Raw genomic sequence first — 16,363 nt, 5'->3', positions numbered from 1 at the left:
TCGACCGGATTTTCAGCCAAATGATCTACTAATGCCTGGGCTTTCATTGCCGTGCGAGTGACATATACTATGTCGAATTTCGTAAGCAGGATCTGCCACTTTGCTAGCCTCCCAGTGGGCATTGGATTCTGGAATATGTATTTTAAAGGATTCAATTTGGTTATGAGGTAAGTGGTGTAGGCTTGCAAATAATGCCTCAGCTTCTGAGCGATCCATGTCAAAGCGCAGCAGGTCCTTTTCCAACAAAGTGTATTTGGCTTCATAACTGGTGAATTTCTTGCTCAGATAGTAAATAGCCTGCTCTCTCTTTCCGATCACATCGTGTTGCCCGAGGACGCACCCAAAAGAATTTTCCAAGACTGCCAGGTACAAGAACAAAGGCCTCCCTGGCTCAGGTGGGACCAAGACTGGCGGATTCGACAGATATTCCTTGATTTTATCAAAAGCTTCTTGGCATTCATCTGTCCACTTGACTACTACGTCTTTCTTCAGCAATTTAAATATGGGTTCACATGTGGATGTTAGCTAGGCAATGAATCGGCTGATGTAGTTCAATCTACCCAACAGACTCATAACATCCTTCTTGGTTTTCGGAGGAGGCAAATCTCGAATAGACTTTATCTTTGTTGGGTCTAACTCGATGCCCCTCCGACTAATGATGAATCCTAAGAGTTTGCCGGATGGTACCCCAAATGCACATTTGGCTGGGTTCAACTTCAAATTATATTTGCGTAGCCGCTCAATAAACTTTCTCAAGTTCCGAACGTGGTCGTCCTGGGTTTTGGATTTGATGATTACATCGTCCACATACACCTCTATCTCTTGGTGCATCAAATCATGAAAAATGGCTGTCATGGCCCTCATATAGGTTGCCCCGGCGTTCTTGAGACCAAATGGCATGACTCTGTAATAGTATGTACCCCAAGGTGTGGTAAAAGCTGTCTTTTCTACATCTTCTTCATCCATCAACACCTGGTGATATCCTGCGTAACAATCCACGAAGGACTGTATCTCATGCTTGGCGTAGTTATCAACAAGGATGTGGATGTTCGACAAAGGGAAGTTATCTTTGGGACTTTCCTTGTTTAAATCTCTATAATCCACACATACTCGGGGATTCTCGTCTTTCATTGGCACAGGGACTATATTAGCTAACCATGTGGTGTACCGGACCACTCGGATCACCCCCACTTTCAACTACTTCGTGACCTCTTCTTTGATCTTGTCACTGATATTAGTTTTGAACTTCCTCTACTTTTGTTGGACTGGGGGACAATCGGGGTATGTTGGCAACTTGTGAACCACCAAATCAACACTTAGCCCTGGCATGTCGTCATATGACCAAGCAAACACGTCTTTGAACTCAAACAGGAGTTGGATTAATGCGTCTCGAGTTTTTCTGTCTGTGAAAATGCTTATCTTGGTTTCCCTGATTTCTTCATAACTACCCAAATTAACCAGTTCAGTATCATTTAAGTTCGGCTTAGGTTTATTCTCAAATTGTTCCAATTCTTGATTTATTTCCCTAAAAGCCTCCTCTTCATCGTATTCCGGCTCTTGGTTCATTATTTTGAATTTAGACAGCATGTTTGGATCTGGGCATAAAGTCCACAGGCATGTCATGTTATTTAAAACCGCATTATTAGAACTGAAAGAAAAGAGAAAATGACAAAATCATAAAGAATAAAGAAAGATGAACGATGAAATATTGATTTCATTTCTTGGAATTTGAAGATAACAGGGTTTACATCGGAAAATTAAAAGACAAGAAGCTAAAGGAAACATCCAAGTTACACCCTGAAATAACTCGTGATGCAGAAAAGTGGCAGGACAGGTCTACCGGGACTCCCGCCTGATCGGGAATGGCGTAGCCTTCCAATTCTGTAGCTTAGCGTTAGGTCCCATATACAGCACCTCAGCGGTGCTTGAGCCTTCCCCTGGCTGAGCCATGTGGGCTTCATACAGTATCTTCCTCATCGCCCCACAGATCTCTTCAATCTCTTCGGCCGTGAAGACCTCATATTCTTCTTCCTCATGGTATTTTGGCTTGACAAATGTTCTGTACAGATATGGCACCGGCTGAGGCAAGACCCAACCATCATTCTTTCTATCATTTTCCCATTTTACATCAGCTGGAGTGGGTCGGAAGCCTATCCCAAAGAACTTTTCATTGGCGATCAGGGTGACATGTTCAGTTATTCCTTGCAATGATTTCCCGAGCCCCTTCCCTGGTTTGAAGCCATGTCTGATCATTTCTTTGGCCACCATGATTGATGCATTAGAAAGAAAGGGTTGAGGGCAAGGGTTTCCTTCTTCGTACTGGTCGGCGACCACAATTTCAAAGGCTTGGTAAACTATGTACTCACTCCCCTCTCTCGCTTCAAGGCATGGGACTGATGGGTCCCGATAAATTGATTGCTCGTCTTCCCCGTGGACCACAATCTCTTGATCTTCGTGTTCAAATTTTATCATCTGATGGAGGGTAGAGGGTACAGCCCCCGCTGCATGAATCCATGGCCTTCCCAAGAGAAAATTGTAGGATGTGTCCATGTCCAGAACCTGGAAGGTTACTTCAAAGTCTACTGAGCTGATGGTCAGAATTAGATCGATCTCTCCAATTGTGTCCCTTTTTATACCATCAAAAGCCCGTACACAGACATTGTTGGGTCGAATTCTTTCGGTCCCGATTTCCATGCGCTGTAGAGTTGAGAGTGGGCAGATGTCTACCCCAGAGCCTCCGTCCAACATAACCCTTTTCACATAGTACCCTTTGCATTTGACTGTCAGGTGTAGGGCTTTGTTATCCGCGGCCCCTTCTGGAGGCAAGTCATGTTTGCTGAAGGAAATCTGGTTAATTGCGAAAAACCTTTCTGCCATCCTCTCCAACTGTTCTACAAAAGTCTCAACAGGAACATATGCTTCGTTAAGGGTCTTGATCAATACCTTCTGATGTTCGGTGGAGTTCATCAGTAAAGCCAACAAGGAGACTTGTTTGGGAAATTTTCGAAGCTGATCGATCACCTCATAATCCGCCATTTTCATTTTTTAAAGAAAGTCTCCGCTTCTTCGGTACTCACGGGCTTCTTAGATGGGAAGTGCTTTCGAGTGGCACTGTTCACATCTTCCAAGTTGGAATACTTTTCAACGGGGTTATTTTCTTGAACTTCTCCTGAGATTACTTTGCCCTTATAGGTCACCACCGTTTTGTTGTAGTTCCAGGGCACAGCAGTAGGATCTGTCATGGGCCTCTGTGGCGCGCGTCTAATAACCACGGGCTCACTCAGCCTTGGTGGATTAATTGGCACCCGCATCACATAGGCTCCTTTGGGCACATACATTTGGGTTGCCTTGTTCAACTCGAATCTCCTAGGAGGACTCAAAGTCATCTGTTTTTCTTTGCGGCCCCGAAAGACATAGAGAACAGCATCTTTGGGAGGTGTTGCCCCAATCCCTGCTTCAACTTTCTTCTCTGATTTTGGAGGGGTGGTTTTGTTCTTTTTCTCCCCTTTGTCTTGTTTCGGGACAACTTTTGGTTTCTTTTCTACGTCAGCAATGGCAATGATGGCCTTCAATGCCGGGTCAAATTCCTTGTCCTCACAAATTATTCCGATTACCGGCCCGTTGTTGTGGGCCGGTAGCGGGTTGTTAGTCACATTGGGAATATCTTCATCCCTTAGCACTATCTTCCTTTGTTCTATCAAGTTTTCCACGGCTCTCTTCAGAGTCCAACAGTCATCCGTGTCATGCCCTTCTGCCCCTGAGTGATAGGCGCATTAGGTACCGGCTCTGTAAGCGGGTGATGCTGGGTTTTGCCTGGTTTGAGGAACCGGCTAGAGCAGACCCATTTGGACAAGCTTTGGAAACAGACTGGAGTAGGATTCGCCGATTAGTGTGAAATTTGGCCTTCTAGGTGGCTCACGAGGAGGAAAATTGTTTTGTGGAGGACGAGGGTTGTAGTGGTTTTGGTAAGGAGGCTAGTTTCTAGGAAATGGAGCTTGGTTACGGTTGGCTTGTTGCTATGGACGGACATAAGGTTGAGCATTCATGACCGTGTATGGATGAGGAGCATAGGCCATGTCTTGGTGGGGGTAATAGTGTTGCAGGGTCCTTTCTGGGAGAAGGGATTTGGGAGTATGGTATTTTTTTGTACCCGACGCTGCCATGGATGTTTCTTCCTTTTTCTTGCCTTTTGCTATTCCTCCGGACCCACCCTGAATGGCTTGGGAAGTAGCTCTGATAGCGGATTGGCTTAGAATTCGACCCATTTTCAACCCGTTTTAACCATTTTGCCAATCTTGATGGCTTCAGCGAATGGTTTACCCATGTCGGACATCATATTTTGGAAGTAGTCAGCTTCCTGAGCTTGTAAGAAAACTGTGACCATCTCGACCTCATCCATTGGAAGTTTTACCCTAGATGCCTGCTCTTGCCATTTAACTGCGTACTCCCGGAAGCTTTCTGAGGATTTCCTTTTCAAGTTCGTCAATGAGTTCCTATCTGGAGTAATATCAATGTTGTACTAGAACTGCCTGATGAAGTCTCTAGCAAGATCATCCCAGATGTGTTAGCGGGATATATCCTGGTCCATATACCACTCAAAAGCGATGCCAACCAGACTTTCTCCGAAATAGGCCATGAGCAGTTCTTCCTTTCCACCGGCCCCTCGCAATTGATTGCAATATTTCTTGAGATGAGCAATAGGATCACCGTGCCCGTCGTACTTCTCAAATTTTGGGGTTTTGAATCCCAATGGTAGGTGCGCATGGGGAAACATGCACAAGTTGGCATAGGATACACTTTTTTGTCCACTCAGGACTTGTATGCTTTTGAGACTCTGTTCCATACTTCTCATCTTCCTCACAATCTCTTCTTGCTCCGGAGTTTTGGCGGTCTTTTCTTGCCCTGCAGTGAACTCAAATTGGGGCGGCTGAGAGTAAGTATAAGTGAGAAACTGAGGAGGTTCCATTTGGAAGGTGGGTGTTTGGAAGGTGAAAGCTGAGGGGTCAAAACTGGGCCTCGACAGTATAGGTTGTGTTGTGGCTGAGCATGGGGGAGCGGTGAAGATATTCGAAGCTGCACCGGACATTGACACCTGGGGGCGAACCTCAGAAGGTGTTCCCACAAAATGAGCTGAAATAGTTGGGTGTCCTAATGGGGTATTTGGGTGACTAATCAGAACAGTGAAAGTACCACTTGCTCTAGGAAAAAGTTCGGGGAATCCCGGGATGGAGCTTGGTGGCTATCTTCTATTTGCCCAAGCGTCCCACATTTCCATAACCCGAAGACGCAGGATTTTGTTTTCTTCGGTAGCTGCCGATTCTGAGGTCAGGATGCCTGAGATAGGACTGTCATCCATGATGGAATTTGTTGGCAGAGTCATTTCTGAAGACATTTCGACGCTCCCTTTTGATCTAGTAAAGTATGGGTGTCAAGCCAGGTTACCACAAAAACCAACCACCGTTCTATAAAACCCTGAACTGATTACAGCAGCAAACGGTTAGTTTGAAACAAATAATAGATAGGTAATCACATGTTGGGGTGTGATGCACCTATACAGTTAAATGTGTTTCTACATGTTTTGCAACAGTTGCATGTTTCATCCCAGCTTTACTTACTACTTTTTTTCTTATTTTGTCCAATTCCACTCTCTCTCTCAACATTTTTCTTCTTTTGGTTATTCTTTCTCTTCTTTTTTTTTTAGGTTATGATCGAATCTTATGTAGATTGCCTACGTATCATGATCCCGCATGAATCAGACCAAGCGTAGTTCTGGGGGCGTTAAAATGTAAAAATAAATAATAAAATATTTTGGAATTTTCAATTCTTCATAAAATGAAATACTTTGGATTACAATGATTTAAAGCTAAAAGACTCAAAAAGGAAAACAACAGTCTCCAAAGACACGATGACAATACAGACTCACAGACTCTGACAAAAAGAAAGATACCGAATCAAAAATAAACTAACAGACTTCAACAGAAAAGAAAGATACAGACTCCAGTAAAATCAAGAATACATTAATGCTCCTAGTGCCCGCGAGACATCATTCGGTCTCGCCGCGGGCCTAAAAGCGAGATCCCCTTGCAGTCGCTCCAAATCACGCATAACTTGGCGGACAAAAGTCATCACTGCAGCGAAAAAGGTGGTACGAGTCATGTCTTTGCATGCTTGGAATTTCATGGTAATGTATTCAGCGATGGTTCTGATTCTTTCTCTAATTCTGCCTTTTTCCTGAAGCAACCGCCTTATCTGCTGATTCCGGGCTTCCAACACTTGAGAGTCATGAATGTGTTGATCTTGCAACTGCTGCATTCCTTCCTCCATTTGAGCCATCAAATCATAACAGTATTCTCTATCGGCTTTGAAATCTTTAACCTGCTTGGATGCCTCGTTCTCGAGAGTGGTTACCTTTCTTCTTAGGCTAGTGATAGTCCTTTCATAGTTCCTCTTCATTTGTTGCACAAACCGTGCCCGCTCTTCTGCCTTCTTTATCCATTGTGCCCGAATTTTTGCTAGACTAGCTTCAAACTTTTCCAGGTCTTCTTGACATTCAAGGACTTTCTTTTTAAGACAGCTTATAAGTCTTTTGTTAGCCCGGCTTCTTTCCGGGTTTCTGGCAGCTATTTTCATCTTCCGGATCTGAGCTTTGAGGGTCTCATTTTCCTGAGTTAGTTTTTTCTTTTCTCCCTCATCTGCAGTGACTTGAACACCATTTTCAAACTGAAGCTCCATGACTCGCCTTTCCAACTGGCTTATTTTGGCCCTGTACTCATTTTCTTTGGTCAACCAGTCCCACTGCACCTAGTCCCCATCGGTGAATTATTGGCCTTTCAGAAATCTGGAATCTTTTGCCGAACCAGACAATATACTTAGGGCCCACTTCACCTCTGGCTAGATCTCGCACCATGGTCTTAGGTTCAAGAAATCTACATTCATTCCATACTTGGCGGATTTTTCCTTCTGGAAATGTGGCTTTCGGGCCCAATTCAATGACATGTTTACTCAAATCTTCATCATTGGGGATGGTTTGAAACCTTCCTAATTGGTGCAAAACCCTGTATGGAGCATAAGGCTGGATGCTCCGGATGCCAATCAAGAGGAGGTAACACAAATCAGCTGACATGTACGTTGCTTCCGTGGCGGAAAGCCATCCGAATGCCCACTCAATTTTATCGTTAGTCAAGGATCTCAAATGTGCAAGCCAAGCTCCAGTACCTTCGGGGAATTCAATACCCGCCACTCGGCTTTCAAACTCTTCAATGCAACTCAAACCGGTCAAACCATAATTCATATACCCCACCCGGTGGCAGAGATGTTCTTGCATCCATAACTGTAGTAGCAGATTGCAGCCTTGGAAGAACTTTCCTCCTTCCCGACAGATAGTAAAAGCTCGGTAGATTTCAGATAAGATCAGGGGAACCACAGTGCTGTTGGATTTCTTGATTGCAACATCGATCATTCCCACGAGACCTATCTCTATATTACCATCTTTTCGCGGACAAACTAAAATACCCAAGAAGGCTACTATAAAAGCTAAACCTTGCCTTGCCTCCCATTTGTCTTTATTTCCAGCGTGGGTTAAACCAGTGTTCGGCTCTTCAAAACCTCGGGGGTTACCATATCGATGATACAAGAACTGGAGCATGCAATACCCTTCCAATAAGTTTCTGTCCTGAATATCTCGACTAATACTCAGCAAATCTAGAAATATATGGGGAGATACCGATCTTGGTGACAATGGATAGCGACTTCTAAGGTTTCCATTAAGGCCCGCATAACCTGCAACCTCCTCTAATGTAGGTATGAGCTCAAAGTCAGAGAAATGGAACACATTGCGAGTCGGATCCCAGAAAGGTATTAAAGCTTCAATTATGTCCGACCTTGGCTTGACGTTCAATAGTCCGACAAGGCTTTCTCTACAGCCTTTTCCTAGATCATTTCACCACAGGTGGAGCTTTAAGGGGACCTCATCAAGGATTGTGAAGGGTTCAATTTCATTTGTGCTCATCCTACACATTTATTAAGGTGATTTAATAACTCATTTTGACCCAAAAGAGTAATACCATTTTTCAAAGTTTTGCTTCAAAAATAAAACCCGATTTTGCAGATACGGCCTTTTAGCACTTCGGGGAAGAAGATTTTAAGGCTATGCCTGTTAACCGTTAAAAATGAACCAAGGTGGCTATTCTTGCAAAAATAGCCTTCCGGCGCCCTTTTGGGGACATTCGGCTTATTTTAAAAAAGAATGGCATCACCCGATTTATTTGTGACAAAAATTAAAATTTTGGTATTTTTGGGCTATTTTTGCAACAAGGGAAGTTGGACCTGATGAGGGTTGCCTACGTATCCCGCATCCAGTGAGAATCAAACTGGTGTAGTTCGGGCAGATTGGACAAAAATAAACCAACTATTTTTTAAAACAGAAAATTTTCGGCAGAGTTTCAACATATTTTGTACACTGGTTTTTCAAAACAAGTAATTATCTCTCCGAGCCCTCACATTGAGTTTCTTTTTCCTAACTTTCTCCTATTATTCATAAGCCGGTCAACATGCAAATCCGAAGCAAATAAATGCACAAGTAGTAAGTAGGATGCATCAGGATGGTCTTTTCATTTCGGGTACACCTGTCCTAGACAGACCCAATCCCTGTGTTGAGTCTCCAAGGTCAAATGCACGTGATGCAAACAAACATTCCTACTAGGGATCCGACATGAGGCTTTTTATACTAGGTTTAAAACCTGGGTTTATTGTTCTAGACCTGGCTTACCCGAGCGGACAACTCGAGCCGGGGGGGGGGGTAACATACCGGGAATATAGAAGCTTCACCAGCTTAGCAACTTATCCGAACCTCGTTCTAAAACGGGAAAAGACTCTAGACAGAAGAGAAGCCATACGAAGTGCACCCTTCTCCATGATTTAGAAGACTCAGAGAGAGGAAAAGTTTCGTAGCAGTTTATATACAGTTCACAGAATATCAAAGCGCTAAAAACATTTAGCACATGAGGCTCAAACATGTAGAAAAATCAGATAATAGATAAAGCCAATCATAACAGTTATTCTAAGCTCGAATTCTTGAACCCTGAACCAAAGATTCTGGGTTCGATCCCCAGCAGAGTCGCCAGAGCTGTCACACCTCCTTTTTACATACCCTTAGGTATATATAGGGAGTTTTTCCAATTTAAGTGACATTATTCGAAATGGGATTATTTATATAATTTAGAGTCGCCACTTGGAATAGTTTATTTGGTGTCCCAAATCACCGATTTTATTTTAAATCCCAAATCGAGGAAGATTTTGACTTTCCTTTTGAAGTCTGCGAACCAGAAATTCTGAATAAGGAATTCTGTTAACCTGAGGGAAGGTGTTAGGCACCCTCAGATTCCGTGGTTCTAGCGCGGTCGCTTAAACTATCATAATTAGCCTATTATCTGATTTTAAAAACATATTTTAGCCTATGGTATAATTTTAAATTACTAATCACTTTTAATTAATTTTAGAAAGATTCAACGTTATCTAAAACACATCTTTGAACCACGCCACATGAAATGCACCCGCGGTCCACGACACATTTTATTTAACATTGTTGAGATTTGGATTTGGGTCACATGAAATGCACACCCGAGTTTAGGAAGGTAATATTATTAAAATACGCACCTAAAGCAACTACGTGTTTTAAATTTGCGAGGGCCATAGAAATTTGCTAGATGGCACGCCTCAATTTCTAAGATTTTAAAAGATATAATTAAGTGAGGGCCACGCGTTTTGAGATTTTATTTGGCGTGGCACGCCTCTAACCCGATTTTAAGAGTCTAATTAATTGAGGAAAGCTTAATGGATTCTAATTATTTGTTCGAACCTATGTAGCAACTAATAAGCACTGTATTGAACAACCAAACGTCTAAAAAAGAAATTGCCTTCACAATAAAATAACTAAACGAAGGAGATGAATTTGATGAAACGAACATGCCAAACTAGCAAGAGGTAAATAATCCATTTACAGATGCCTTCAGGCTTGGGCCTAGATGAGCCCAATTCTTAGGGAGGAAAGGACGTCCAGGGACAGTCGAATCTGAGGTCAAGCCTTTTGTCAACTGGGCCAACATTGGGCCCAAACTTCAGAACCAAACCTTTGTACAGAATCATTTTAATGCCAATCAACTAAGGTCATACAAATACGAAATTGAACTAACATTTTATTTCTGCATTTTAACGTTTCAAGCACAGAGTAAAAGCTAAGCGTTCTGAATTTTAAATCACAACTTCAACTTAAATATGCTCATAAGTAAAACAGAAGTAAATCAGTGCCTCCCTTTATTCTTAAAGCGATACCAATTTCTCTTGTTCACAATAACTATAAGCTAACTACTAAACTTGGAAGCCATTCAATTAACAGTTCATGAAATAAATTGCTACATGGTTTCCAAATAGTAGAGTACAACACCAGATAGATTACAATGTGAAACTTTCTGGTTCCAAACCTTAAGAATTTAAACAGATTCAAACAAATTCCCATAGAAGCACTGGTTTCAACAGGCTAACACAAATCTGAAGCATGCATAACTCTTATGAAGTTTCTACTGCACTAATTCTTTACCACCCACACATATAATCAAAAACTTCAAATATTTAAACTGAACAAATGGAAAGAAGCATTTGTCCAACACTACAACGAAGTCTAGAAATACAATAAACAAGAACTAAACAACTTATGAACATATGCAGACTGGTCTTCAAACACAAAACGAACTCAGTTGCATTTTCAACAAGACTCCAGGTTTTCCATACTCAAAACACACTTTATAACTTTACTTGCCATTCAATGGTTCAAAGAAATACCTGGAAATAAAAGAGTAATAAAGAAGTGAAGAATCAGCAAGTGAAACAATAGGGAATCAACAACAGCTCCAGTAACAAAGAGCAAACCAGCAAAGCAATTTTAAAACCCAGAAAATGAAGTACTGTAGCCCAAAAATCAGTTTCAAATGCACAGTCTAACCAACAGACCTCTAAACCAATCTCAATGACTAAGTCTCAAGCCATTTCTAAGTTCAAATAATCAAGAAATCGATTCAGAAAGAAGAGGATTTCAGATTTCAAAACTAAAGTCCAATGAAACACTGTTTTCTGCAAAACGTTTCAGTCGTTTAGTTGTTTTCAGAATTTTTCTCCTCTCCTCAAAATCTGGCTTTAGCTTCAAGTAAGAATGCCTTTATAGGCAAGGCGTTAGGGCAGCCCAAATGAATTCAGTTTTGCATTTTTTACCCTTTTTGAATTTTTATTCTTGCTTAAGTATCCTTAGTGTACAAATCAGATTTTCAGTTAAGTCCCCATCCCAGCTTCTAGGAAGCTTCCTCGGTTAGTTACAGATTATTCCTTTAGCTTAAATCCCTAAATCACCCCTTGTGGGCCCTATTTTTACCTTAAGAGACCAGACAGCACATGGGTCAAATTGACCCAATTCAAATGTTATGGGTCTGTAAATTCAGGTCGAAGCCCCTCTTGGGTTGTTGGTTTTATCGAAGCCTCATTTCAAAATTGAAAGCTCAGAGGCCTTTACCAGTTCGTTTACAGAGTCTTAAAGACTCGTGCAATTCTGGGCCAAAAGAAACTTAAAAAAAAACAAAAAACAAATACTAATTAAACAAGTTCTAAAACTAACATGCAAATACGGATGACTTGAAGAGATGAAAAGATAAAAAATAAAAATCAGAAAAATAAAAGAAAGAGTAGAAGAAGATGAGAAGAGAACAACTCCGATTTGACTCAAAACAAGTATTAACTGTATGTTCTCAACGAAAACAAACAATTAATACTCGTTTCAAGCCCTACCACTCAAAGAAATTGGAAAGCTTAACGGACTTCTTTTCTTTTTGTTTCCATATTCAAAAACAGGTCGATTTGGTGAGGATCTAAGGAGAAATAGTGGTGGATTGGGGCTGAGGGAAGGCTGATGGTTGCATGGGTGAGATTTGGGGTTAAACAGAGGTGGCGCCGCCAACGGAGAAAACAAGGACGGCGCTAGGGTTTCCCTTTTAAATCAAGATTCGATGCGTTCCAGACAGATTCGAAAGAAAAAGAGTGATGATTTGGATCGGGGAGGTGAATGGGAGTCTAGGGTGTTGATCTGGTGTTGATTGGGACAGGCGCCGCCAGCCTGAGGCGGTGGGATTTCGGGGCGGCGTTAGGGTTTTGGGTAAGGGTCTCCGGAGAAGGGTGAGGTAAGGGAGATGAAATGAGAGGGGTAGGGTAACGTTTGGACATATATATATTATTGATTCCCCAGTTCCGAACCGTTGGATTAAGGAGATCCAACGGTCGTGATCAAAAGGTAATCAAACGACGTCGTTTCGGTTACTAGCGGTTTTGGACCGGGTTGGACCCGGATCTGGGCCGGTTCTAAACGGGTAATGAGGCATAATCGTTTGGGCCTGGGAAATTTTAAATAAAAATGGCCCAAACAGACTTCTTATTCAAATTCTTTTCTTTTTCTTTTTCAATTTCAAATCCGTTTTACTTTCAATAAAATAAAACCAAAATTAATTAATTTTTTTTAAAACCAAATTAACCTACCCAATTAGATTAATCACTCATCATAGTATTTACAATAATTAATTAAACTCTAAATTTAAAGAAAAACTATAAAATTCAAAATTAAAGAGTTAAAATGCAAAATGAACTATTTTTGTGATTTTCATATTTTATAAAACAAACTAATTAATCTAAAAATAACAAATTAAATCCTAAATGCAATGCGTGATATTTTAACTATTTTTCATGATTTAAATAAAATTAATTATGCACACAAAATGTAAACAAACACAAAAATTGAGCAATTAATTCCTAAAAACCAAATAATAAAAAGAAAAATCCTAATTCTGGAGATTCTGTAGGAGTAATTCATGCGAGGAAAAAATCACGTGCTCACATTATCAATGTTTGTTTGGTATTCTGAGTCTGGGAATAGCTCTGTATAGTGATTCTGGTGTTGGGAGCGCGATCGGAAGTGAATTCGGAGGTCCGTGGGTCATTTTGGAGTCGTTTGACTAAAGATAGAAATTTGAAGGTTTTTGAGAAGTTTGACCGGAAGTGGACTTTTTGATATCGGGGCTGGAATTCGATTCCGGAAGTTGGAGTAGGTCTGTAATGTCAAATGTGACTTGTCTGCAAAATTTGAAGTTAATCGGATATGATTTGATATGTTTCAGCATCGAATGTAGGAGTTTGAAATTCTAAAGTTCATTAAGCTTGGATTGGAGGTCGATTCTTGATTTTAGCATTGTTTGATATGATTTGAGGCCTCGAGCAAGTCCATAATGTGTTTTGGGACTAGTTGGTATGATTAGTTGGGGTATCAGGGGCCTCGGATGGATTCCGGGTGATTAACGGATCGAATTGGAACTTGGAGGAAGAGCTGAAGTTGCTGGTGTAACTGCACCTACGGCTCAAGTCTCGCAGGTGCGGAGCCGCAGAAGCGGTCAAAGGGGTGTAGATGCGGTGGTGAAGGGTGAAGGCTGGGACCACAGATGCGGTCAGGTCACCGCAGGAGTGGGACCTCACCTGCGGAAGAAGAAGCGCAGAAGCGGAAATGGGCTGGGAGCCCCGGACCGCAAAAGCGACATTTGGTCCGCACCTGCAGGACTGCAGGTGCGAAAGGACTGGAGTCAGTAGGCTCTCTTTAAAAATCGAGTTTGGTTCATTTCCACCCATTTTCACTTTGGGTTGGGCGATTTTGGAGCTTTTGGAAGAGAGATTTTCTTTATCTATGTCAAGGTAAGTTGTTCCCACTCATTAGACGTTAAATACATGGTTTTGTTTCTAATTTGAGCATGTAAATTGGTAGAAATTTGGGGGTTTGAGAAAAACCTAGAAAATTGATATTCTTGGATTTTGACCACAATTTTGGGTATGAAATTGAGAGTAGATTATATATTTGAGTTCGTGAAGTTATGGGTAAACTTTATCTTCAAGAAATTTCGGAATTCGGGCATATGGGCCCAAGGGCAATTTTGTTAACTTTTCGATCGGGGTTAGAAATTGTTATAAATTGGATTGTAATGGGTAGTTGAACATATACTAATGGATTTGCATAATTATTGGCTAGTTTTGGAGCATTTAGCATCGCTTCGAGTCTTCGGAAGGGCGTGGAATGTCGGTTATGAGTCTTCGGAGCGAGGTGAGCCTCCTTTCTAACCTTGTAAGAGGAAATTGTCCCCATAGGTGAAATAATTGGTTATTTGCTCCTATTTGTGGGGGTTGAGTACGCACGAGGTGATGAGAGTCCGTGCATAACTACTATCATGTTTAAGTCCGGGTAGTCTAGGACCCAAAAACATGCTATACTTGGAATAAATTGTAATCTTTTTGATAGTTGAATTGTTTAAATCCTATCGAATTGGTAAATGAACTTCTAAAAGGATTAAACTTCATTTTTCTTAAATCATTAAAAGAGAATTGGCTTTTATTTGGATAAACATTCCCCGATAAATTCTTAATTGGCTGTTTGAATGTGTGTATCTATGTGTGCCCGCATCGCATATATGATTCGCGAGTGGGGTATTTGTTTATTTATGTTGACCGTTTCGCATGTATGATTCACGAGCGGGGTAATAGATGCATCTATGGTTCGCGCTGTTCGACCCTCGGCAGTGCACATTTTACATTTATATTTGATTGGGCCGTACGACCTCAGCATGATATACGCATGCTTGTATTGTTACTTGAGATTTATAAATGTTGATAATTGCCTTTCCTGACTGGAGATAAATTGATAAAGATGATGAAAAGTAAATCTTTGGAAATCCATTATTATTTGGGAAGTTGTCTACCTGCTACCTGGCTTTATGAGTTTATAATTTCTTTATAGAATCCATGATCTCCTCCCATTTTTACAAATATTATTATTGGACCACTAGTAAGTGTTGAAGTCGACCTCTCGTCTCTACTTCTTCGAGATTAGACGGGATACTCACTAGGTACATGTTATTTTCGTACACATACTACACTTGCTGTGCATTTTTGTTGTACAGGTTCATGTGTGGATAGTGGCATAGTGGCATTGTTGGTACGAAGACTTAGGTGAGCTGCATTATCGAGACGCCTCGCAGTCAGCAGTCTCCTTCAGAGTATTGTATTGTATTCTCATTTCTGTTCACTTGTATTCCGGACAGTCACTGTATTTTGTTTCATTCACTAGTAAATGCTCATGCATTTGTGACACCGGGTTCTTGGATGATCACGGGAATTTCCAGTAGTTAAATTTTGTATAGACATCTTCATTTATTCATTGGAGTTTAGTATTCACTATGTATTTGTTTAAAGGAAATGATTTCAAAATAAATAAAAATGAGAAATTGCTAGTAAATTGTTGTTGGCTTGCCTGACAGTGGTGTCCGGCGCCATCACGACCCTTAGTGGATTTTGGGTCGTGACAACCGTATTCCCCAAAATTCCCATCAAACGCTCTCAAAGCTGGAACTAACAAAAAAACAGAAAGATCGAGTTTGTCTTTTTTTTAGCCGTTCGTTGGATTTACAAGGCTCGTGGTGGCTCGAGATCCATGCTAGTCGATTGTTCTTGGCAAGAACAACCGATTAGCATTCATTTCGGATCATACCAGAGTTATTTGAACCCCTTTTGGTCGGTCAGTATCTGCCAAAGTTTTCTTCCCCATTTGTCTAGGTAATAACCAACACCCCTTTCTATTTTTCGTGTTTTAGCATATCTAGGTTTTGATTTTCTGCTTTGTATGATTCCAGCTTTATATTTGTTCTGTTAAATTTCATTGTTTAATTAAGTTTGTTTGAATCGCCATCTCAGTAGCTTAATAATTTGTCCAAGTGCATTTGTTTATGATTTATTGTTTCTTTTAAAAAGTCCAATTTTTGTTTAAATTCAGAGTTTGATTGTTTAAGTTTTCGATTGAATTCATTCCTTTATGGTTTGAGGTACAGTTTGGGATGTTAGTACACAAGCCCATTGGTTAGGTTTGGGTTTTAGGTTAATTTGAGCCATGGGTGACTTCCTGAAGGTAAATACAGGGGTGTCAAAGGCTGTTTTGCTCATTTTAACTTGAGAGAATCTTTCCTAACTAATTAAGAAGTTTCCAGGAAGGTGGGATTGTGGTGGTTTAACAAACAGGCTTTAATTTCAGGGTCTGAAATGAAAAAAGAAAAGTTGGGGAAGGGGTAAATGGTAAAGTTTTAAAATCAATTCTGCTGCCCTAAGGTCTTTCTATATAAGGCCTGTTTCATTCATGTTTGGGAAGAGATTAGAGACCCAAAAAGTTAGCAAGCGGTTGAGGAATACACATTGATGGAGTTTGAAAATTAGCAAGAAAAACACAAAAAGAGAGTTGAAATACTGT

At 41.0% G+C, this 16,363-nt stretch overlaps 1 protein-coding gene across 1 annotated transcript; it reads right to left on the bottom strand.

Moving 5' to 3' along the window:
* Nucleotides 1-1,251: 1,251 nt before the first annotated feature.
* LOC138882392 (uncharacterized) lies at nt 1,252-3,036 on the bottom strand. Its single transcript, XM_070163146.1, has 2 exons — nt 1,910-3,036; nt 1,252-1,648 (listed from the first exon to the last, which is right to left on the bottom strand). Exons 1-2 carry the CDS (start codon nt 3,034-3,036, stop codon nt 1,252-1,254), a joined length of 1,524 nt encoding a protein of 507 aa, XP_070019247.1.
* Nucleotides 3,037-16,363: the final 13,327 nt, after the last annotated feature.

The sequence above is a fragment of the Nicotiana sylvestris genome, chromosome 2 (assembly GCF_000393655.2).
Source record: "Nicotiana sylvestris chromosome 2, ASM39365v2, whole genome shotgun sequence".
Lineage (NCBI taxonomy): Eukaryota > Viridiplantae > Streptophyta > Magnoliopsida > Solanales > Solanaceae > Nicotiana > Nicotiana sylvestris.
This window is presented reverse-complemented; position numbering and strand designations above follow the sequence as displayed.

Excerpts from the sequence above, each read along its gene's own strand:
- LOC138882392 (XM_070163146.1), bottom strand. The coding sequence starts at position 3,036 with ATGGCGGATTATGAGGTGATCGATCAGCTTCGAAAATTTCCCAAACAA. Across the intron at positions 1,649-1,909 it reads TCAAGCACCGCTGAGGTGCT|TTCTAATAATGCGGTTTTAA; the intron begins GTATATGGGACC and ends CTTTTCTTTCAG.